At 46.1% G+C, this 20,638-nt stretch overlaps 6 protein-coding genes across 7 annotated transcripts; 3 read left to right on the top strand and 3 right to left on the bottom strand.

The window, feature by feature from the left end:
* Positions 1–11,050: 11,050 nt before the first annotated feature.
* On the bottom strand, positions 11,051–12,122 carry LOC112345992 (tRNA-splicing endonuclease subunit Sen2-1-like). Its single transcript, XM_024673895.1, has 5 exons — positions 11,920–12,122; positions 11,747–11,871; positions 11,503–11,684; positions 11,346–11,445; positions 11,051–11,292 (listed from the first exon to the last, which is right to left on the bottom strand). Exons 1-5 carry the CDS (start codon positions 12,110–12,112, stop codon positions 11,158–11,160), a joined length of 735 nt encoding a protein of 244 aa, XP_024529663.1. The 5' UTR covers positions 12,113–12,122; the 3' UTR covers positions 11,051–11,157.
* A 30-nt stretch (positions 12,123–12,152) lies between these two features.
* Positions 12,153–14,525, top strand: LOC9651261 (protein PECTIC ARABINOGALACTAN SYNTHESIS-RELATED). Its single transcript, XM_024673893.1, has 11 exons — positions 12,153–12,503; positions 12,575–12,625; positions 12,693–12,783; positions 12,858–12,934; positions 12,992–13,080; positions 13,167–13,286; positions 13,344–13,460; positions 13,527–13,670; positions 13,720–13,843; positions 13,896–14,087; positions 14,137–14,525. Exons 1-11 carry the CDS (start codon positions 12,153–12,155, stop codon positions 14,494–14,496), a joined length of 1,716 nt encoding a protein of 571 aa, XP_024529661.1. The 3' UTR covers positions 14,497–14,525.
* Positions 14,489–16,358, bottom strand: LOC9651260 (probable acyl-[acyl-carrier-protein]--UDP-N-acetylglucosamine O-acyltransferase, mitochondrial). 2 transcript variants are annotated; one of them, XM_002968793.2, is made up of 11 exons: positions 16,218–16,358; positions 16,136–16,164; positions 15,985–16,090; positions 15,695–15,819; positions 15,517–15,625; positions 15,377–15,469; positions 15,164–15,280; positions 15,035–15,118; positions 14,857–14,961; positions 14,710–14,796; positions 14,489–14,640 (listed from the first exon to the last, which is right to left on the bottom strand). In XM_002968793.2, the coding sequence occupies exons 1-11, from the start codon at positions 16,332–16,334 to the stop codon at positions 14,497–14,499; spliced, it is 1,116 nt and encodes a 371-aa protein (XP_002968839.2). In that variant the 5' UTR covers positions 16,335–16,358; the 3' UTR covers positions 14,489–14,496. The 2 variants fall into 2 exon arrangements, with proteins under 2 accessions (XP_002968839.2, XP_024529662.1); XM_024673894.1 differs by having other exon boundaries at positions 15,990–16,090; positions 16,218–16,263.
* Positions 16,359–16,395: 37 nt separating this feature from the next.
* LOC112346023 (LYR motif-containing protein 4-like) lies at positions 16,396–16,741 on the top strand. The gene has a single exon (XM_024673943.1). It carries the CDS (start codon positions 16,410–16,412, stop codon positions 16,659–16,661), a length of 252 nt encoding a protein of 83 aa, XP_024529711.1. The 5' UTR covers positions 16,396–16,409; the 3' UTR covers positions 16,662–16,741.
* A 9-nt stretch (positions 16,742–16,750) lies between these two features.
* On the top strand, positions 16,751–18,333 carry LOC112346022. The gene is made up of 3 exons (XM_024673942.1): positions 16,751–16,837; positions 16,908–16,969; positions 17,034–18,333. Exons 1-3 carry the CDS (start codon positions 16,765–16,767, stop codon positions 17,388–17,390), a joined length of 492 nt encoding a protein of 163 aa, XP_024529710.1. The 5' UTR covers positions 16,751–16,764; the 3' UTR covers positions 17,391–18,333.
* A 234-nt stretch (positions 18,334–18,567) lies between these two features.
* On the bottom strand, positions 18,568–20,613 carry LOC9651259 (U-box domain-containing protein 26). The gene has a single exon (XM_024673941.1). It carries the CDS (start codon positions 20,267–20,269, stop codon positions 18,896–18,898), a length of 1,374 nt encoding a protein of 457 aa, XP_024529709.1. The 5' UTR covers positions 20,270–20,613; the 3' UTR covers positions 18,568–18,895.
* Positions 20,614–20,638: the final 25 nt, after the last annotated feature.

Here is a 20,638-nt window from a genome sequence, read left to right as displayed (position 1 = left end):
CATAAAAGCCTCCTTTTCTACTTCCTGTGACAACTGCTCACAACAGGTACAAAGCCCCTCAAGAAACAATGGTACATATCTGTCAACTCAGATAGTTGCTTGTCAGACTTCTATGCATTGCTGTATAGATTGAGTTACTTGCGTTGCTGTATAGATGTGTGTGGAACGTTTGGAGGTGCTGTATGCCCTGTATTTCGGCGAGTTTGCTCTCATGAAATTTCTCATTCTGTTGATCGTCCTCGCCAACACGGAGTTCCGTAAAGTGAAACCTAAAAAACCCTAATGCGGGGCCAACACGGTACACGTGGCAGATATTGCCACATCAGCGATAGTCTAATTCTTGTGGGGAGGAATCGATGGACGCCGCTGCGCGTGCGAGTCCTTCATGGGCTGCCGCGTGATGCCCGATCAAGTGGCGTCGGCCCTTGATTATGGAGCCATAACCTTGACAAAAAACCAAGAACATCTATATGATCATAGACAAAAGAGAGAACTTGATGAACAACATTCCTGTGGACCAAGTTGTTCTGGCGAGGCGCTGCTAAACGGTTTGGATCGAGCATCTGGCCAGCGTCTGGCGAGTCGGGAACGCGTGGGAATTGATGACCGAATGGAAAGTGGCTATAGCTTTGTCTCACACTGGAAGGTTCTGCCCCGGCTGTGGACACCTGAAGACGCTTGCGCTGTTCCGTGATCCATTGCGATGAAACTAAGTGCTCGACAACCTCAGCGGCTACTTACAAGATGATGGCTGTGTGAGCATGATTGACACAAAGAGTTTCACGTACGGGGCCCGAGTATTGAGATGGAGTCCTTACGTGCCGGAGATGAGCCAGTGTAAAGGTGACGTTTTGCCATTTTAGCGCTTCCACCATCCCGGTCCCTCTTGAAGGCGTCTCCTATAAAGTCACAAGTAACGATCTTATCGTTGAAGTGACGCTCTTCGTAAGCAGCAGTTTCTTGCACGTCTCCCTCATGAAACGAGTCATAGCCTTGCTCATTCACGCCCAGGATCCTTTTGTCGAGGCTGTTCTTGAGAGGCTGCCGGCGACCAAGATACGATGTGAAAAGGAACTTTCACCAGTATCATGTCTAGAGTCCAGTTGAATACCGTGCCGGGTTCGTTGAGATCCACTCCCTCGTTGTCCAGGAAGTAGAGCAATGGAAGAAGCCCTTTCTAGAGAATCTGCCTCCTCCCTGGAAGCCACGAGTAGTGTGCGCATCTATCTAGAACTTTGCAAGCGCACCTCCACGGCCAGGCGGAGCTCAGCTGGCTAACCACATTTATCACCAAGCTACCTTGAGAGCCGCATGCGTACTTCCGGCGGAGTGTAAATGGACGTAATGCGTCGGTGCAGCTGCTTGTTAAATTTGTGTTGCAAAGCCCATAGCTGCTGGAGGCTGTAGTCCTCAAAGGCTTTGGGTGGCATGCCCGTCTAGATACATTCCAGGAAGCATCAACAGTCATACGCCACGCTCCTGGCTTCCATCCGGTGCTTCTCGTTCAACTTACTCATAAAACTGGCGGTTTTCTTTTTTACTAGATGGGTATGAATTACTGGTACGCATCTTACGGGACTCACTGTGGACGCATCGTCAAATCTGTCGAGTTTAGGGCATACGACGATGCCCTCACCGCCTACAACGCCAACTGGGACCATCACCCTCGACCACAGCACGTCTGCACCTTGAGCCCCAAGTCATGTGACGTCTCTCTGCTCCCCAGCTCCTTCTTCGACATCGTCACCTCCTTAGTTTTACTAGGGCTTGGTCTACGCCCGGTGAAGCCCATTGCCGGTCAATCGGGCCCCAGTCTCGGCGCCACGGGCAAGGAGCTCGGAGGAAAATGCTGGCCCATTTTGTCCAATGTGTGTCAGCCATGAATCTCCATCCACTTCCAAGGAGAAATCCCCTCCCTGGACTCTAGTAAGTTCCCGTTTGCTACCATGGAGGAATCTTACGTTCCATTCAGGTTCTTCGCTTCAAAGCCATCAGTGTCACGATGGATCACACCGAAGTTGCTCCTGGCTATGATGCCATTGGCAAGAAGCTACTTGGATGCCTTCTAGGAGTTTGCATTAAGCTGGCTCGCAGCAAGATCAAGGTTCTCAAGGACGTGAGTGGCTATGTGATGCCGGGTTCCATGACTCTCGTTCTCAGTTCGCCAGGTTCGTGACCTTGATTTTCATTGTTTGTGACCTTTTCCTTCTAAACAGGCAGTGGGAAGAGCACTCTCCTCAAGGTAGCATGGTGATTGTTTGGAGATATGATGCTTTGTTTCGTATGCTACATTGGCTGTTAATTCTACAGACAGTGGTGATAACAGGTGATGTGAGGAAAGCTACGTCCCAACAGACGACTCAGGCTGGATTGTCGTCCAGACTTGCTATAAAGTGGCCGATCACTTATGTGACTCAACACGAACAACGTGTAAGTACGTGTTGATGTTTCTCAGCTGGCCTACACTTGCAGGCATTTGTTGTTTTTCACAGTCCGAGAAACTATCGAGTTTGTTCCCTATGGCAGCGTTATATGCCACAGTCCGATGCCGCGACTCTTACGAGGACTACATCCTATACATGTTTGGTCTCATAAAGATCGGGTTGGCACTCTTGCTGATGGCATCAAGGATGGCGACCGAAACAGACTGGCAGCGAGATTGCTATGGGTTCATATCGCTGGTTCAGATTTCACCTGAATTCTTTGATCTTTTCGACCGTGTTATCCTTCTCAGAGAGCGGTCAAGGCCCACATCAATGCGTCGAGAGCTACTTCTTGAAGCTTGGAACATGGTTTTTAACACTTCGTTCCTTTTTTACTTTTGTCTGGCAAGGTAGACGCCGGAACGTTTTACAGGTTATTGCAGCTGGCGAGGGTGGACAGTATCGTAGAGCTTAATAAGTTTTATAAAGCACCATGAAATTTCTTTGTTTTTGTTTGTGCAGCCCATTGTACCTTGTCCATACTGGCATATTATATTTTGTCTAAAGAACCACCATTCAGTAAGTTGTTACGCTACTCGCAAGCTTTTTCACTTTTGAAATCGCTGTCCTGGTTTTTAATATGTTATTCGCAGATGCAGATGAACTTTGAGATAAAGAGTGGCTCACATTTTCACCTATGGATAGAATCAAAGCGAGAGACAATGAACCAAGAAAATTTAAGAACAGGAAGAGCCCATGCTAGTCTAGCCAGAGAGCCAAAGGAAACTAGGAAGCTTTAGTCGCTGAGGGATATTTGGTTCATTAACAAAAAGAAACAGAGTTCGAATATTCAATCAAAAAATGAAAAGGAGTGATCAGTTTGAAGAGGGTCCCTCCTCTTCCAGGGTCTCGATCCTGGGATTCGGCTCTATAGGACTATCCCATCTCCCTGGGCTTAACCACTACCCCTAGGGCTGATCACTTTAATTTATTATGAAGTGTTAATGCATTTCCACCGTTGGAATATTGGGCGGTTGACGATGCCAATGTCCCGCGGCCGTGACATCTTCAACCGCCCAAAACCCTCCCCGAGGGCTCGCTGCGAGCTAGCAGCAATCGCAAGCTAACTCCCCATGGATCGCCAGGCATGAGTGAGTCTCCCAGACAGGCACGCGCGACTGGCGACCAGATGCCCGGATTTTTTCGTGAAAGCGGCTGTTTCAATCGATCCTTGTCGTGGGCAGCGAGATCATCGGCAAAGCTCTCGATCCATCGCAATTCCTGGGCGGGGCCGCGGATCTGGATGTGGATTCGCTGAGGTCTTGCAGGAACGCAGCATTTCTCCAGAATGGGTATCAACGATGGGCATGGCAAGAGCGAGTACTCGGTGTGGAGTTTTACTCGCTGCGTGTGTGTTTGAAGCGATGAAGGAAGAGCGCTGAGATGGACGGCGCTGTTGCCGCGGACCTTGCCTCCGTGCTGCCGCGCGTCCTCATCGTCTCCAGGCGCACCGAGAACAAATTCGCGGATTTCGTTGGTAACTGATTGAGAATGGATTGAAATCTCTTCCTCTCCCAGCCGATTCTTGATTTCCTTTTCAATCATTGTCATTGAAATGTCACTCCCGATTCCATTCTCTAAATCTCCTGTTTTCTTTGTTTTCCTGTTTCCTGATCGATCAAAAAAACCCCTGAAAAGTTTTTCGGGCTTTCTTGTGACTCCTTCACAGAAAGCATGGCTAGCTAGCTAACAGTTCTTTCTCTTTTTCTGTCAGGAGAATACCATCTAGGTTTGATCGTCAGCTATGGGGCGGTTCCAGTCATTGTTCCACGAGTTTCCGGGTTAAACTCGCTCCTCGACAGCTTCGAGCCAATCCACGGCGTGCTACTGTGCGAGGGTGAGGATATCGATCCCTGGATGAGATCAAGCGAACGCACACCAGTGACATTCTCATCGACCGGAACAAGGATTTGATCTAGCTCCAGCTTGCTCGCCGGTGCCTCGAGAGAAACATTCCATATCTTGGGATTTGCCACGGTTCCCAGGTACTCAACGTTGCATGTGGAGGATCACTCTATCAGGTCCAGTTATCACCATCTATGCTCGGGCTCCTGCAAGAAAAAGCTTTGTTAGCTTCCTTTGGGAAATAAAATAAAAAACTCAAGTTACCTTCTGTGGTTCCATAAGCTGAGGAGTCCTTGCTGGTACATCCAAGCACAGGAAAAGAGTAGCGATGTGTGTCTAATGTCCAGCAATGGCCCCTGGGAAGATCAGCAAGAAAACTCTTTAAAGCTAAGAGCATTGTTTTGATAATCACAAACCATGTATGCAGCCACGTCATATGGATGGAGAAGAGCCAAAAAAGAGCTGCTGTCAACCCACTGGAACAACTACTGCGTTGTCCTTAGTTGCATCCATCTGTGACCACTCTTGGTAGACCACTGGACAGCAGAGTTGGGGTCACCACCACTCTGGCCTGCTATAATATGATACCAAGGAAGGAGGATGCCATGTTCTTGTCCACCTGGTGGAGCCTCCACTCGATTTAGCGACCAGACACAATCTCCTGGTCCCAGAAGGTTTTGAGCAAAGCCAGAAGGTAGTTAAGATTCAAGCCAAGCCCGGGAAGATTGTTGCAGATCTGAAAGCAGTACCTTGTCTTGCAGAACGCATGACAAATCTGGTCATGTAGAAAAACTACTTACAGGAGAGAATGCCATGGCAAGTTTCGGACAAAAGCACTGATCAGAAATGAATAGACCTTGTATGCCTTGCTGATTGCATCTTGCAATCCTTGGGATCCTTGGGAGAGTTTACTCTAGAAAGGAGGTCAACTTGTTTAGAACTTTAAACCCCTCTTATTTGTGTTGCGAGCAGCAGAACAGGCCTAAGCAATGTTTAATTTCCCTGAAATGTTGTGAATGGCCTCTTTCCATTTTCTTGGATGAATTGTAGATAAGGGAGCATGATAAGGAGTGATTGATGATGTATCTTTGAGCTGGTAGCTATGGAGTTTTTTGCTTTGTTTTGAGTATGTTTGAGAGTGAGAGATGTGCTACTTGCACATCAAAATGGTGACCACAATGGGATGAGTTGATTCTTAGTTAGCCCATCCCATTTCCATTCATTTTCTTTCTTATTTCTTAAGAGTTGTGAGGAATTAGAGCACAACTCTCATTCTCAGTGGTATAATTCACATCTAGGGGTGCCCTGAGATGGGTTTTTCTAAGCATGGCATTCTTGCAGATTTATTAGCTTTTCTTAATTTTCTTTGGGTTTTGGGATTCACGACTAAAAATTTTGTTCTAGTGGTTTATTTATTTATTTTTTCAAATTTTTATTTTTTGGCAAATTGAGTAGATGGTCTTGTATATTTCATCTTTCTCTATTATTTAGCATCACAAATCCACAAATTTAGTGTAAGAATTGGGACATGCAAGGAGATTTGAAAAGCTCACAGATAGGACCATATTAGACACTCTTTACAAGCCATTATGTTCTCAGGTAAATCTGCTCTTAAAATTTCCAAAGAGCTCTTTCTTTCTTGATTCAATTCATTCCCTTAGAAAGATTTAGTCATTTTTTTAAATTATTGAGGGGTTCTTTCTCTTTATCTCGTGGTTTCTAGGAGTGTTTTCCTTGGATTTTTTTCTTTATAATCTAAAGAAAGCTTTCTTTTAAGTCTTGTTTTGTGAATTTTGGTGTGGTGTGTTGAGAAAAATCTAGCATCATTTCTCTTTTTGTGTTGTCCTTGAGGAGTTTGGAGCTTTTTCTCCTCTTTCCTGCTTGGATTTTCTAAGATTTATTTTGTTTGAGAGTTAAAGCAAATAGCTCATCAAAGAGTTATATCTCATGATTTTTCATGTTGTGTGTCGAGACATCTAACAACATTTCTCTTCTTGTGTTGTCTATGAGGAGTTTAGAGCTTTTTCACCTTTGTTCTGCTTAGAGTTTTTTGAGATTTTTCTTATCTAAAAGATAGGGTAAGTCAAGAGCTTTCTAACAAGTTCTATTTCACCCATTTTCATTGTTTTTAGCTCTGGTTTTTCAATTTTCACACTCACTCTTGTTCTAGATGTGTTGGTTAAGGCAAAGGTATACAATTTTCTTTAGTTTGTGGCATGATTTGGTATTTGCCATTTTTAGGCATCTGTGGTTCTTGTTGTGTGACTGAGGAGTAGCTCTTTAGAGTACATGTTTCAAACTATTCACTTATACCAAGCATAAGGATCACAATAGCTAGAAAGGTGGTAGAGGGTGCATTACTTGACTTTAGCTTTGGGAGCAGCGTCATCTCCCTTCATTAGCTTGGCTTGGAGATCTCTTTCATGATAGCAATTATGTTAAAGACCTTTGTAAATCATATCTTCTAACACTAAGTAGTGGATTGTGAGACAAAATGGCATTTAGGTATTATGATAATTTCTGATTGTGGCATTATGCAACTTTTCTCAACAAACATGGTTGGCATCTTCAATTTAAGAAATCTAAGGCTATAAACACCTTTGAGACATAGCCATCAAAATATAATAATCTTCCAGTGGTTTTCCCAGAGCTTCTTTACAATAAGAAATTGCCTAAACTGGAAGTTTATAATTACTCAAAGCCTTTTAGAGAGATAAAGACTCCCCAAATAGCATTCAAATTTTTTTATGTTTTGCCACAACTATTATACATGGCCTTTACATCACTTTCATTATATTTTCCCTCCCATTCTTTTGCACTTTTCATAATCACTTTTTGCATTCCATTCATTCCTTACACCATTGCTTATTCTTTCCATATTACCTCTTTTATCTTTCCCCTTGGTACCATAGTTTACTTTGGCATTCTTTAGTGGTTTATAGACACAAAATGTTTATATACATGTCCTCCATCATTTAATAGAGTTCTGGTAGGAAAGATGTAATCATCTCCAACTTATAGCAATAATTTTATGAACTTAGAAGTGGAAGCAAAGGTTTTTAGTGGCTGGTTGGTGTTTCATAGCATTACTTGTAGATCAAGTATGGCTAACCAATTTAAAACATTATTTAGCTATATTTATCCTTCTTTTGTGTTTATTTTGGGTTTAAGCTTAAATTCTATACTATGTTAGCTAGTGGAGTACCCATATTGTTATATTATACCACTAATATATTGAAGTAACATTAATTCTATTTAGCTCCATTTTGCATGCTAGTTTTAGCATAGAATGTTGAATACTAAAGGAATATTTTAATGTCACTCCATACTTTTTTTCCTTTTCTCTCTAATTATATGTTTAGGAGTTGTTTTGTACTTATTATTGCTATATACTTAAAATTTTAATTCCATCTTTTTATTTGGTGGTTTAAAGTTCTAAAACTCAAGTCCTACTCCATTGCTCTTGGCACACATATCCAAGGATTTGGTTTCACTTTATGGTTAGTTTATGGTAATTCATTATAGGATATAAGGTCAAAACTATATGCACTACATTTGATAACAAAGGATTAGTCTTAATGAGTATTGAAAATGTTGTGATCTAATTGGGAGAAATACAAAAGAAACAAAAGAGAGAGAAAAGCAATTATTTGCTATTAAGCTTGCTTTCTAAATCTTGCTCTCTATTGTAGCAATTCTTTAGATAAACAGAAATAAATATGCAAAGAATGAGAAAGAAAAGTGACTTAAGTCCTTTAATCTCCAAAAAGTTCTAGGTCACGAGCAAGGATAAACTTAGCATCACTTAAATACTTTGGATCTTGAGCATGTGGATGTGCATTGATGATAGAAGGCTAGAATACAAAAGAGATAAAAATAGAGTTTGAGTGTTAACTTGGCCTTCTTTATCTAATCTTACATAATGGGTATCTTCTATGATAATTAATGGTTACTTTACCTTGAACTATTAGATCTCATTGCAAAGTTTGATATTCTCCTTAGAGAGTTTTTCATTTATACACTTAGTCTTTGCGCAAATGAATCTCTAGAAACCCATACCTCAAATGCTTCTCTTGAGCTGAAGAATGTCACTTTAGATATTTATGAGCTTTGCATCAATGAGCTGGTAGATGATGGCATTGATCATCACTTGGACTCCACTCATCGTGGAAAAACTTTGCAAAATTTGCTAATATTGCCATTTTGTGGAGTTGGCTGGAGGCATTGCATTTCATCTATAAACTAGAGAGATGTTAAGTTCAAGATCCTATGTGGAAGCTTGAGCTCATAGCATTGCTTTTGCTTGGGGCGCTCTCGGCTATGGTGTTGACAGTGATGCAGCATGTTGTTAGTGTTGATGTTGAGAGCTAGATCTTGTAGTTTCACTTGTGTGTAGCCGAAATGTTATAGGCTGCTTAGTTACTATGGTGATATGCAATAAAATTAATCTTGTGTTTATAAATTATAAATATGTTTATAATCTATAATAATAAGGAGGAGTTTCTGAGCCACCAAATCTAGCCAATGGCAACCATTCGATGGGGGTAACTATCAAAGGGTTATATCTTTAACCATGTTTTAGCAAATAATCACTAATGTTTGCTCTTAGCCAATGGGAGGTGGTGTAAGCAATTAAAGAGAACGACTCGAGAAACGATCCATCGGGTTCAAATATAGAGGGAAAGGGCCTATGAATAAAAGTGCACCCCCTTTTTCAACTGGTAAAAGGTTTTGGGATAGTTGGAGTTAAGTGTCGTTGGGTTTGAATAATATTGGGTTGGGTGACCTCTCGGGAAGTCTAAATTCAGGAGCTTACATTTGGTATCAAAGCGGTTTCAGGTCCGACTTTGTTGGTTGGCTAGAGGAATCACACCACATGTTGATTGACATCTGACTGGTCCAGTTTGCTCCCGCTGGGCTCGACTCAAGGGGTAGGGTGTCAAGAGAGCGGGGCTCTCAGGAGAGTTATGACTCTCAGCTTCCGTTCATGAGGGCGTGAACTTGCAGGGAAGCATGGTGGATTGTAAGCAACTAAAGAGAATGACTTGAGAAACAATCCATCGGGTTCAAATATAGAGGGAAAGGGCCCATGAATAAGAGTGCACCCCCCTTTTCCAATTGGCCAAAGGTCATGGGATAGTTGGAGTTAAGTGTCCTTGGGTTTGAATAGTATTGGGTTGGGTGACCTCCCGAGAAGTCTAAATTCAACCGCTTACAGGTGGCCAATTGCATGGGGTGAGAGAAAAACATATATTGCATGCAATGTGTTGACCATGATTACATTTGTCAAACAATGATGGCATCCCTCACATATGAATGGGAGTGCCCCTCCACAATTGCAAGTTTGGAGGCGGCATAGAAAGCATGATAACAATCCCAAGTATATCAAGTTACACTTATATGGACCCCTTGAGTGTTTGAGATGGAAGTTGCACTTAAAGAGAACATAATTAATGGTATATCAAGTTCTCTTTTCTTTTCTTTGGTTATGCTGATAAACTAAATATTTTCTATGCAATTGAGCTATGATGACAAGACAATACCCATTCCTTTCAATAGATGCATTCTTGAGTGGGCAAATGAGTCTTGCCGCCTATGGTTCTCTGCAAAACTTCCAAAAGATTTTAAGTTCTACAACATCTATGGCACTTCATGCAAAACTCTATTCCATGTCTAGTATATGTTCTTCGTTCTTGATAGCCAACTTTCATTGGTGACTTTTTTCCATTGTTTCCAGCTATTGGAGTGAAAAATGCCCTATAATTGAGCTCAAGGAAATTCTCCATACTGAGGTAATGCAAAGTTCTTTCTTAATGCTTACTCAAAGAAACCTTGGACTTTGCAAGTTGAATGACCTAGTACCATCCAAGTCTTCCAAAGTAGCCCTCTATTTTTACCACTTGGTTCTGAACTCTGCTTTCTTCATAGGTTGATGGGTTCACTGCAACTACAAGGCATAGAGTTCCATGCAACCATCACAGTCTACAAAGATCAAATGAAGTATTCCTCCTCTTCAAAGACATCTTGGAGATCAAAGATGAAGAGAAGAAGTTGGCAGTTCATGCTGCCCCACACAAGTCTAAGGAAGTGATCAAGAAACAAGCACACTTTTGTCTCAGTGACACTGCCATCTCCCACAAGAATAGTGCATAGGACACAAACTCCAAGGACAGCCAAAACTACAACAGTGGTAACGAGAACAAGGACAACACCAAAAACTTAGTAGTGTTCACCATCAACACCTAGGATGCTAGAGCTCAAGCTCATGCTAGAGCTATACCTCATGAGCCACATAAAGGATTCAAGCTCCATCACCTCAGCACTTCTGCTACTAGTGTTGCAAAAGGAAGCAATCGAGAAAAGGCTGCCATTGTAGTGGAGATAACTATGGCTTCCACCACTGCCAAGCTCATAACATTGTACAATATGTAAAAATATGGAAAAATACCATCTAAATTCTGTCAAAGTGATGTTCATCTCTTCTTTCCAAGGTTTAGGCAGCTTCTAGGTTGAGATAATTCGCTTCAATTAGGAATAGGTATCATGCTTCCATTTTGTGGAAAAAAAAAAATCTCACCAAAACTTTTTCTTTTGTTATCCAATGGGAAAAGAAGAACAAATGCAAACTAAACATCACATAACACAATGATTAGTATAGTGCATTGTATTAATTTTAGCACTAAATTTACCCTCGCTAACTTTTGATGGGCAAGTACTAGTTATAGTTATAAACTTCTGATTGATCAATTGTATTAATAAATATAACTAAACATGAATTATTAAGCAAAGTTTTGAATGTAAACTAACCTTCCTCAAAAACCATTTTACGTTATTGTGAGTCTTCTCGGTGTTTCTGTGGTAGCCATCGACGCACTTCTACTTCCTCCACTTTTATTCGCTCCAAATACGTTGGAGAAGACAGATCATGGCCCATGTCAACTATGATGTACAGCACCAACAGTGTCTGCAAGCTCGATTGACATGTGAGAGAGGATCTTGCTTGAATGATCGTCTCACCTTTGCTACACTGCCGCACAACCGGGTCATACCTTGAACATCCGTCCATGAAGCCAGCCTGCTCTGGGGATCATCTACCGAGATAACAAGAACTGCATAGCTGCAAGACCATCTTTTGTCACAAACGAGAGAGCAAAAGCTTCCAATAACTGCGTACTCTGAATGCACCAAAGTCGGGTGGTGCCTGTATGCCATGAAATCGGCTCCATACTGTGGACCAGGACGAACAACCCATCGCTTGTTCCTTAGGTGAGAGTAAGCCTTGTAGATCTTCACAAACTCCCTGTTGAATTCTTGCATCAAGCACCACAATTCCTCGAGTGTAAGATCCACACGGCCCTGCAAAGCAGAGGACACACACAAAGGAACAAAGAGATGAGAGCAAGCAAAGAGAGCTAAACCTGTGAGCTTTGGCGATGGACGCGAAGGCAATCTAGCTCGTAGCTCAAGTAGAAAACTTCCTCAAGCATCAGCTGAAAGACGTGTGTAGTCGCCAAATCCTCGCCATCTCCACGACGATCCGGAGCTGGCGATCACAACACTGGCACTAAATCTCTGGAAATCACACACTCACTCGAGAGCACATCGGATCCAAAGCCTGTAGCGCAGAGAAGGCGAGCTTGCTGACGATTCGCCACGAGCGTCCCCCCGGAGGCGCTCAATGCGCACTCTAGACGCGCCGACCATCGCCTGATCTCGTCATACAATCCAGACAGCGGCGCCGCCTCGGCCACCGCTTTCGCCCCTCTCCCCTTCCATCGGCTCATCGCATAAACCCTAACAAGTAAGCTTCATTTGAATGTAGCTATGGCGGAGGCGTGGCGGAGTGGAGGCAGCGCCGTGGCGGCGGCGGCGATCGCGAGATCTGGTGCCGCCGCGAGGCAGTCGCTGCTGGCGGCCGATCCGCCGTCGATGAAGAAGCAGCAGGCGCCGCAGCACAACCCCCAGGGCTACATTGCTCGCGTTCTTCACGCGTTCCAGTCGCTGCCAGGGTTTGTGTCGAGGATCGTGTCCAGGGAGGGCGAGAGCTCTTCCTCGGAGTCGGAGGGATCGCTAGGTGCCAGGGTTTTGGCACGGCGGGGCTGGATCGCCGTGGCCGTGTCCTTGGCTCTTCTCGGGCTCTTGTTCTTTTGCTTGCCTCTTGCGTGGGGACATTTGGTAAGATAAACAATATCCATGCTCGCTACGTAGTCTTATAGATTGTTTATTTCTCTTCTTCTTTGGTTTAGAATCGTCCATATCTCTGTCGGAAGGATGGTGTGATGCTGCATTGTCCACCGGTAAGCTTTCATCTTTGATCTCCTTCTTTCCAGCTTAAGAACCAAAAAATTGGAATTTTTTGTGAAGGTTTCGGACACGCCTTCTTTGTGGCACAATCCAAAATCTGCAACTAAGTCGTGGCGGCCTTGCGCCGAGGAGCGAGCTTCTAAACACATTGGTTCGTTCGCTTCTTTTCTTTGTTAGTTCTTTCGCTTCCCTGTGTCTGATTCAAGCGCTCTTTCTTTTGTATAGTGCCTCTAGCGGAGGATGAAACAAATGGTTACCTCGGCATCCATGCTGAAGGAGGACTAAATCAACAGCGCATTGCGGTTAGTTGTTTAACAGCAGTTATAGTATGTGTTTCAAGAGCTCCATAAAATTTGCAGATTTGCAATGCTGTTGCTGTTGCAAGGATCATGAACGTGACGCTCATCATCCCGTTGATGAAGCAGGACCAGATATGGAAAGACAAAACGTAAGTTGTGCGCTCCTACTATTATCAAAGTCCGTCTGATTGCACACGAATTCCAGGAACTCCTAAGTTAAAGCTTCTGCATGCAGGCGGTTTGAGGACGTCTTTGACGTGGATCATTTTATAGAGTCCCTCAAAGATGACGTGCGGATTGTGAAAGACATACCGTCGTGGTTGCCGGATAAAGGCGATTTGTATACTAGTCTCAAGTAAGCCCGGTTTCACCTTTCTTGTTTTTATAGCGAATTTGCGAATTTGACTTTCAGGAGGACTGTTAAGAACATCCCCAAATATGCATCGGCACAGTGGTATTTGGACAACGTTTTGCCTCGTATCAAAGAGAAAAGAGTGATGGCTCTAAAGCCTTTTGTCGACAGGCTTGGGTAAGCGTCTTTTGTACTATGTTGTGTATGTTTCTACCATCTGTGTTTCATGCTGTCTTTGATCAGGTATGATAATGTGCCAGCTGAAATTAACAAGCTGAGATGCAGGGTCAACTACCACGCTTTGAAGTTTTTGCCTCATATAGAAGAAATGGCGGATGTCCTAGTTTCCAGGATGAGAAACAGAACGGGCTTATTGAAGCCGTATATGTAAGTCGCGTCATCCCACTACTTGACTTCCTGTAACGCAGCATTTCAGGGCCTTACACTTGCGATTCGAGAAGGGAATGGTCGGACTTTCATTTTGTGATTTTGTTGGTAACCGCGAAGAAAAAGCAATGATGGCTGCTTACAGGAAGAAAGAATGGCCTCGCAGGTTCAAGGTAAGCCGTCTTTGCTTTTGTGTTTAGCTCATCCAATCCTTCCTCGTTTCAGAACGGGTCACATTTGTGGCGTCAAGCTCTACTGAAAAGAAAAGAGGGAAGGTGTCCACTCGAGCCGGCAGAAGTTGGCGTGGTTCTCATGGCCAAGGGGTATCCAAAGGAGACGCAGATTTACGTCGCGTCGGGCCAAGTTTATGGCGGTGAGAATCGCATGTCCCCGCTACGAAACATGTTCCCAAACTTGGTAAGTTTTTCCAGAGTTTGTAAATTTAAAATGGTTTTCCTTTTCACAGGTGAGAAAAGACGATCTAGCAACGAAAGAGGAACTCAAGCCATTCAGACAGCACGTCACCAGCCTCGCTGCTCTCGACTTCCTGGTGTGCGTCAAGTCCGATGTCTTCGTGATGACGCACGGTGGAAACTTTGCCAAGCTCGTCATTGGTACCAGGAGATACATGGGACACGAGCTCAAGTCCATCAAACCGGACAAGAGCCTCATGGCCAAGGCGCTGGGCGATCCCACGCTGGGATGGCCGGCCTTCGTGGACCAGGTTGCCTCCACTCACGAGTTCCGGACGGGTTTACCCGAGCCGACGTTTCCAGGATTTGATATCTACGAGAACCCGCTAAGCCACTGTATGTGTAGAGCTTGATCAAGGAATATCAATCGCATTGTCTATGATTCCAGTTACTTGCCGAAACTTACACAGGCCTCTTCGATTCTCTCCGAAACAATCCCGGACAGACTGGATCATCTGAAGAACTACCTCAACCTTGGAAAGCTTTGCATCCAAGTCCTGCCAAAGCCAAAGTTCATGAAATCAACAACAAACCACTATTCCAACTGAGAAAAATAAACGGCTCACGAGAATGGCAAGTCGGTCGTCGATCCCTCCAGCATTTTCATCACTGTTCACGAAAAGCCTTTGATAAGCTCGCCTCAGGCTGTTCACCTGAGAACAAAAGAAAGGAATTACAAAACCAATGCAGAAAAGAAGTTTTTAAGAGAGTACCTCGATCTCGGAGAATCCACGCCGTCTCAGTCCTTCCAGATTAAGTCCCCGAAGCTCTGCACGATTCCCAGCAACCATCATATACGTTGGAACATCTCTGTCCACCTGATGCAGCAAAAACATACAGTTTTGGTGAAGATCTTGATAGGTGATTAAAAAAACAATGCGGATCATTTACCATGGAACCGCCTGCCAAGAAGGAGTAAGAGCCGATGTGACAAAACTGATGCACTGCCGCTCCTCCTCCTGTGTGGATACAATTCTAAACCAAAACTTTTTTAAGTGTCGCGAAAAACTAGATCGCTACCTCCACCACGACGTGACCGCCTAGAAGAGTACCATTTGCCAGAATGTTGCTGTTACCGAGCTTGACGTCGTGTGCAATGTGACAGGCTCCCATTATAAGATTGCTGTCGCCAATTATCTGAAAGATAAAAGAACTTCGAATCAAACTTGAGTTCTTGGGACAAGAGAAAATAACTTTTTCGAATCAAACTTGAAGTTTGAGGATACAACGTACCGTGCTATCGGTGCTTTTGGACGATCTGTGAACGCTGGCGTGCTCCCTTATATCGTTATTATCACCTATTCGAAGAAAGCATTCGTCTCCATCCTGGAATAAAAGTCTTAATGGAGAAGAACAAGAACTTGGATGTTTACTTTGTACTTGAGATCTTGGCACTTCACTCCGACTACCGCATAACAGCCGATGCTGTTATTCTTGCCGATGACCGTCTCACCAGGAATGTCAGCTCCAACTATTGCTCCCCTGTGATCAATGGAAGACAGAGAAAAAGAGAAATGACGTTCATGAAAAGAGCGTTTCGTTGCAACTCACGGGAAGAGCGTGGAGTTGTCGCCAATGTGGGTGTTTCCAAAGATGTGGCTGTTTGGGTGGAGTGTGCAGCCACTGCCAAGCTTTGCACCGGGACCAACGCTGCAAAATGGACCAATACTCACGCGCTGCACACGGCCAGAAACTTAAGATACGTAGAACCACAAATTCACATCACCAAGAAAGAATTGCACGAGAAGCTGGAAAAACCACGAAGGAAACTCACGAAGAACACCACAAACCACTTGGAACTTAGAAACCACGAGAAAGACAGACAAAAAGATGGAACTTACCTCACCGATGGTAGCTTGAGAGTGAACAATGGCTGTCGGATGGACCCTGGAGCTTCCTGGTGATGGTAGCAGAGAAGGCTCAGAGCTAGAAATCCCAGAATTTTGCCTGAAAGCGACTCAAATCAGTGGCTCATGGGATTGCGTTACTCACAGATCATCCCTGCTCGTACTATGGATCATCTAAGATAAAAAAAATTATCCAGAACTCAAGCAACCAAAAGCGATCACCTTACCTCAAATCGACATCGTTTCGCGATGCTATTGAATGTGGTGCTTGCGGCGGGTGGCGCCAAAGGGAATGGCAGCAGCTGCGCACAGATCCGCCGGGAGGAGCGACGAATCCACAGCATTCCCTCCCAGCCAGTTAAAACAAGTAAAACCCAAGAACCCTAAATTCTAGGGTTTATGCTACAGGACGCGAGGCGATGGATCCCGCGCAGGTGCGCGCGCTCTACCGGGGTTTCCTGCGCGAGGCGCGCAAGTTCACCGACTACAATGTGCGTGAGTACATCAAGCGCCGATCCAGGCAAGGATTTCGCCAATCCGGCAATGCGGCAGAGGCATTTGCGAGCGGTAAGGAGCAGCTCGAGGTAGTGAAGCGCCAGACGGTGGTGTACTCGCTCTATGCTCCTCGCCTCAAGAACGTGATGGAGATAGGCAAAGCCAGGAAAGCTTGAAACGAGTGGAAAAGTCTGGTTTTGATCTTCAGTGTGTTCTTTCCTTGCCTGTGATCAATGCAGTCGCTTCTTTCGCTTGATCTTTTGTTTCCTTGGCGCTTGCATGCTTTACAGGATGTTCGATCGAAAGTCTCTGGATTTTCGTTTCTACAATGAGAGAAAAGCTCGCCTTCCAGGCAAGTCACAGTTTTTATCTTTCTTTCTTTCTTTCTCTCTTTTTTCTCGAACAGTGCATGCTCTACACAGGACGCTCGATCGAAAGTCTCTGGTGTTTCGTTCCTCCAACGAGAGAAAAGCTCGTCTTCCAGGCAAGGCATAGTTTTTTTCTTGTGTCTTTTTTCTAGGCCACTGCTCAGCTTGTTTTCACTGCAGGAGCTCCGTGATTCCCTTCAAACGAGCGCCTCTACATTAGCCTGCGTAAGTGTGCTAGCTTCTATTTTTCTATGGAGAAAGAAGCAAAAGGCCAATCCACTAACCTTGGCGTCTTTGTTCCGTGTCCTTCCGGATTTGATAACTGGATCGATTGACCACAGACGAGATTCTGGACACGTTGCAAGTATGAAAACAGCGCAGGACTTCCTTCTCTCTTGTTCTAGTCAATCACTTCCTCCACTTCAGTTTTGCAGTTCTTCCATCGCAGTACTCTCCTGCAATAAGCACACGAACAAAGCATCAACCAGTCCAGAATTTTCTTCGCACCGTGACACCAATCATCAAACACCTGAGTGATTCCACTCCACTCTCGCCGGGAGAAAAAGAAAAAAAAAGAGAGGAGAGAGATCCATCCATCATCCATCCATGGCAGACTTAAAACGCCACAGGTAATATGCGCACTTTCGCCGTTATAATAATTTCTTTCGTCCTGGATTGATTCCCTCGCATATTCAGGCTTGCCAGATCTTTTCCTTTACATAGGCCAGCTACACGTGCAAGCGATCCGAATATTCAACGGTCAAACGCGGAACAAAATCTCCATCCCACGCACAGAACACGGCAACGGTCAAACTTCTCTTCCATTGGTTGGTTTTTTTTTTCCATTTCTTTTTGTTTTTATAGGAGTATTGTTTTTTTTCTTGGTTGCTTGCCTTTGTTCTTCTGGTTCTGGTCCACCACCACCATCATTTCCAGGGACCAAAATGACAGTCACAACAACATGTCCCCCATTTTTTGGCTTTGTTTTTGAGCCAAACCCCTCTCCCTCCTTTTTTTGTGACTTGTGACCCCAACAACAAGGAGAGGGAGGGTCCCCTTGTTGGCATTTGTAGTGGCCACACAGCTCAAGAAGCAAGGAAGTAAAAAAGAGAGGAAAGCAAAACAATTGTTTTACAGAGTGTAACCTCAAAAATCTACTAACTTTGCCTAGCTATCAATTTTTTCCCTGTTGGCTGGACAGCCATCCCCTTCACACTTGTTACCAAGCAAGAAAGAAGCAAGCAGCAGCATTCCAGAGGGCTTTGACCTTTCACTGAGCTTGGACTGAGACCATCCTCTGGCAAAATCACCACAAAAAAATACATTGCCAGAGTGAGAAGCACACACACACACACACACACACAAGTCTTGAGCCCACAAACACACAAATTTGCTGATGCCACTACTCCCACCCAGAAAGAAGAGAAGAAAAAAATAACATTACAGGTGGCATGACAAAAAAATTAGGTATGACACACACTTTCTGTTTCCTTCCCACAAATAATCTCACACCAAGAAGAATCTCTCTCTGATTATTATTCAGCCATGCATCCATCACCAGGTAGGCCTAAGCTTGTTTTGTCCTTGGATTTCAGCTAATTGCATTACAAGCGACAAAGACAATGCTGTATTTGCAGCTTCCAAAAAGATCTCTTGCTACTGTTTCTGCAGCTGCTGCGCTGGTGCTGCTGGGCTGTGTGCTGTGTGCTCTCTCTGCTGTCAAAAATATATTGACACAATATATACACCATGGTGTTGGAACATGGATAAAGAAGAAAATCTCAAGAACCTCACCCAAGACTAAAAGCTGGCCAACTAGTACGTAGTGTAGTTTGCGTAAAACCCCCCAAATCACAAAAACAGCACGGAAAAAACAACCCTCCTCCCTCCCTATAATCGCTTAAAATGTACGGTGTGGGCACGTAGATAGTAAAAGTACCGGCATTGCATTGCGGTTCTCGGTCGGTCTCTTGAGCACTGGCGGCATACCGCGCGGTGTGCCGCTGGCCGTTAGCTAGAGCTGGGCGCCGTACCGCCATCGCTTAGAACGCCACCACGTCCGTCCTGTCCAGCTCCGCCAGGCACGGGTCCTCCGCCCACCACCGCCGGAGCAGCTTGAGCAGCTCCACGGCCTTCCTCTTTGCCCGATCCGTGCAGTCGCTCTGGATGAGCAGCAGTAGCTGCGTGAGCACCCCGGCCTCGGCCGCCGCCAGCTGTACCTCCTCGCTCCCGCTGCATACCGCCAGTAGCGTCCCGGCGGCGCACTCGGCCGCCTGGAACGAGCTCCGGCACTGGATGGCCGCCACCAGCGCCGGCACCGCCAGCGCGTGCTGCGCCACCACCTCCCGCCCCGCCCGCGTCCGGCACAGCAGCTCCAGCGCACCCAAGGTCCGGTCCGCGTCGCCGTGCTGTGCCGCCGGGAGGTGCTCCACCAGCGCCGCCGCGGCGCCGGCCGATACCGCCCGCTCGCTGTTGGATGCCGCGCTGCACAGGCACAGCGAGAAGAGCGCCTTGACGCCCGACTTGGGCGCGCGCGGCGACACAGCCGAGTGGTCGCCCCGGAGGAGATCCACGAGGCCCTCGAGCAGGCCGGGGATCTGGCCCATGGCCAGCTTCGCCGCCTCGGGCGCGTCCGACGCGATCTTCTCCACCAGTACCGCCGCGTTGATGCGCGCGTCCATGCTCCGCCCGCGTCGCACGATCCGCGACACGGCGCCCAGCCGCCGCCGGCACTGCGCGATGGATCGCCGCTCGCTGTCCTTGAGCGGGAGGAGCACCAGCACCGCCAGCGACGACTCCTCCACGTCCAGGGAATCGCCAAGATGTTGGTCGTGATCTAGCGGCGCGCAGCACGACAAGGAATCGGGATCGAAGGAGCAAGAGCACGACGAGGAGAGATTGTCATCGTCGTCGTCGTCGCTGGAGGAGGAAGGGATCCTAAACATGGCACGGATAAGAGCCGAAACCGCATTGGCCTCCACCATCAGACCTCGGTTCTTATCGTTCTCCTTGGCCAGCGCGCGGAGGCTGCGCAGTGCCGGCAGTAAGAGCTGCAACGCGGTACCGCCGGCGGTACCGCGCGTCACGTCCCGGACGAGCGCCGCGACGCGCTGCGGGTCCGCGGGCTGCTTGGGCGTGGGGATGCGCTCGATGCCACGCGAGCGATTGGCGACGCACCACTCCTGGATGAGGCGGCGCAGCGTGTGGTTTGGGATGAGCGTGAGATCGGTGAGGCGCTGCATCGTGGCCGGGCACGTCGCGTTGCCGTCGCTCACCCATTTCTCGATGCTGGAGCGGTCATACGTCTGGCCCGTGGCCACCGTCACCGGGTCGCGCATCAGCTCCAGCGATATCGGGCACCGGAAGTAGTGGGGCACTTGCAGATTTTGGACCTGCATCTTCTTGAGCCCCGGCATCTTGCTCGCCAGCTTGATCGCTCGCCGGATCGATCTATCTCTCTCTCTCAATCTCTCTCGCTCGATTCCCTCCCCTCTCCCTCTCAATTCGATGCGATCAATCACAAGGGGCTCGTATTTCTCCTGGCTGATCAATCACGCCCAAGAAGAGCCCATCTTGCTCGCGACAATCGATCGATCCCCGATCTCGATCGATCAATCAGACCCAAAAGCCAAGATCTCTTGCCTTCCCCGCCCAACCCCGCCAAGAACCCTAAAATCGCCATCTCCAGAGCTTCATCGCGGCCGGCATTCTTCTCCTTCCTCCTTCCTTCTCTGCTTTAAACCCTTGCTAATTTCTTTTCTCGTTTTTCTTCTCCTTCTCGATAC

The sequence above is a fragment of the Selaginella moellendorffii genome, unplaced genomic scaffold, assembly GCF_000143415.4.
Source record: "Selaginella moellendorffii unplaced genomic scaffold, v1.0 SELMOscaffold_11, whole genome shotgun sequence".
In the NCBI taxonomy this organism is placed as follows: domain Eukaryota; kingdom Viridiplantae; phylum Streptophyta; class Lycopodiopsida; order Selaginellales; family Selaginellaceae; genus Selaginella; species Selaginella moellendorffii.
The sequence above is the reverse complement of the archived record's forward strand: the minus strand, read 5'-3'. Positions and strand labels throughout refer to the sequence as shown.

Coding starts and splice junctions, on each gene's coding strand:
- LOC9651261 (XM_024673893.1), top strand. CDS start 12,153: ATGGCGGAGGCGTGGCGGAGTGGAGGCAGCGCCGTGGCGGCGGCGGCG. Junction 13,287..13,343: donor GATTTGTATACTAGTCTCAA/GTAAGCCCGGTT, acceptor TTTGACTTTCAG/GAGGACTGTTAAGAACATCC. Junction 13,844..13,895: donor AATGGCCTCGCAGGTTCAAG/GTAAGCCGTCTT, acceptor TCCTCGTTTCAG/AACGGGTCACATTTGTGGCG.
- LOC9651259 (XM_024673941.1), bottom strand. CDS start 20,269: ATGCCGGGGCTCAAGAAGATGCAGGTCCAAAATCTGCAAGTGCCCCAC.
- LOC112345992 (XM_024673895.1), bottom strand. CDS start 12,112: ATGAGCCGATGGAAGGGGAGAGGGGCGAAAGCGGTGGCCGAGGCGGCG. Junction 11,872..11,919: donor TGGATCCGATGTGCTCTCGA/GTGAGTGTGTGA, acceptor TGTGATCGCCAG/CTCCGGATCGTCGTGGAGAT. Junction 11,685..11,746: donor TCCATCGCCAAAGCTCACAG/GTTTAGCTCTCT, acceptor TCTGCTTTGCAG/GGCCGTGTGGATCTTACACT.
- LOC112346022 (XM_024673942.1), top strand. CDS start 16,765: ATGCTTTACAGGATGTTCGATCGAAAGTCTCTGGATTTTCGTTTCTAC. Junction 16,838..16,907: donor GAGAAAAGCTCGCCTTCCAG/GCAAGTCACAGT, acceptor TGCTCTACACAG/GACGCTCGATCGAAAGTCTC. Junction 16,970..17,033: donor GAGAAAAGCTCGTCTTCCAG/GCAAGGCATAGT, acceptor TTTTCACTGCAG/GAGCTCCGTGATTCCCTTCA.
- LOC112346023 (XM_024673943.1), top strand. CDS start 16,410: ATGGATCCCGCGCAGGTGCGCGCGCTCTACCGGGGTTTCCTGCGCGAG.
- LOC9651260 (XM_002968793.2), bottom strand. CDS start 16,334: ATGCTGTGGATTCGTCGCTCCTCCCGGCGGATCTGTGCGCAGCTGCTG. Junction 14,962..15,034: donor TCTTGGCAGGCGGTTCCATG/GTAAATGATCCG, acceptor TTGCTGCATCAG/GTGGACAGAGATGTTCCAAC. Junction 14,641..14,709: donor ACGACCGACTTGCCATTCTC/GTGAGCCGTTTA, acceptor TGGCTTTGGCAG/GACTTGGATGCAAAGCTTTC.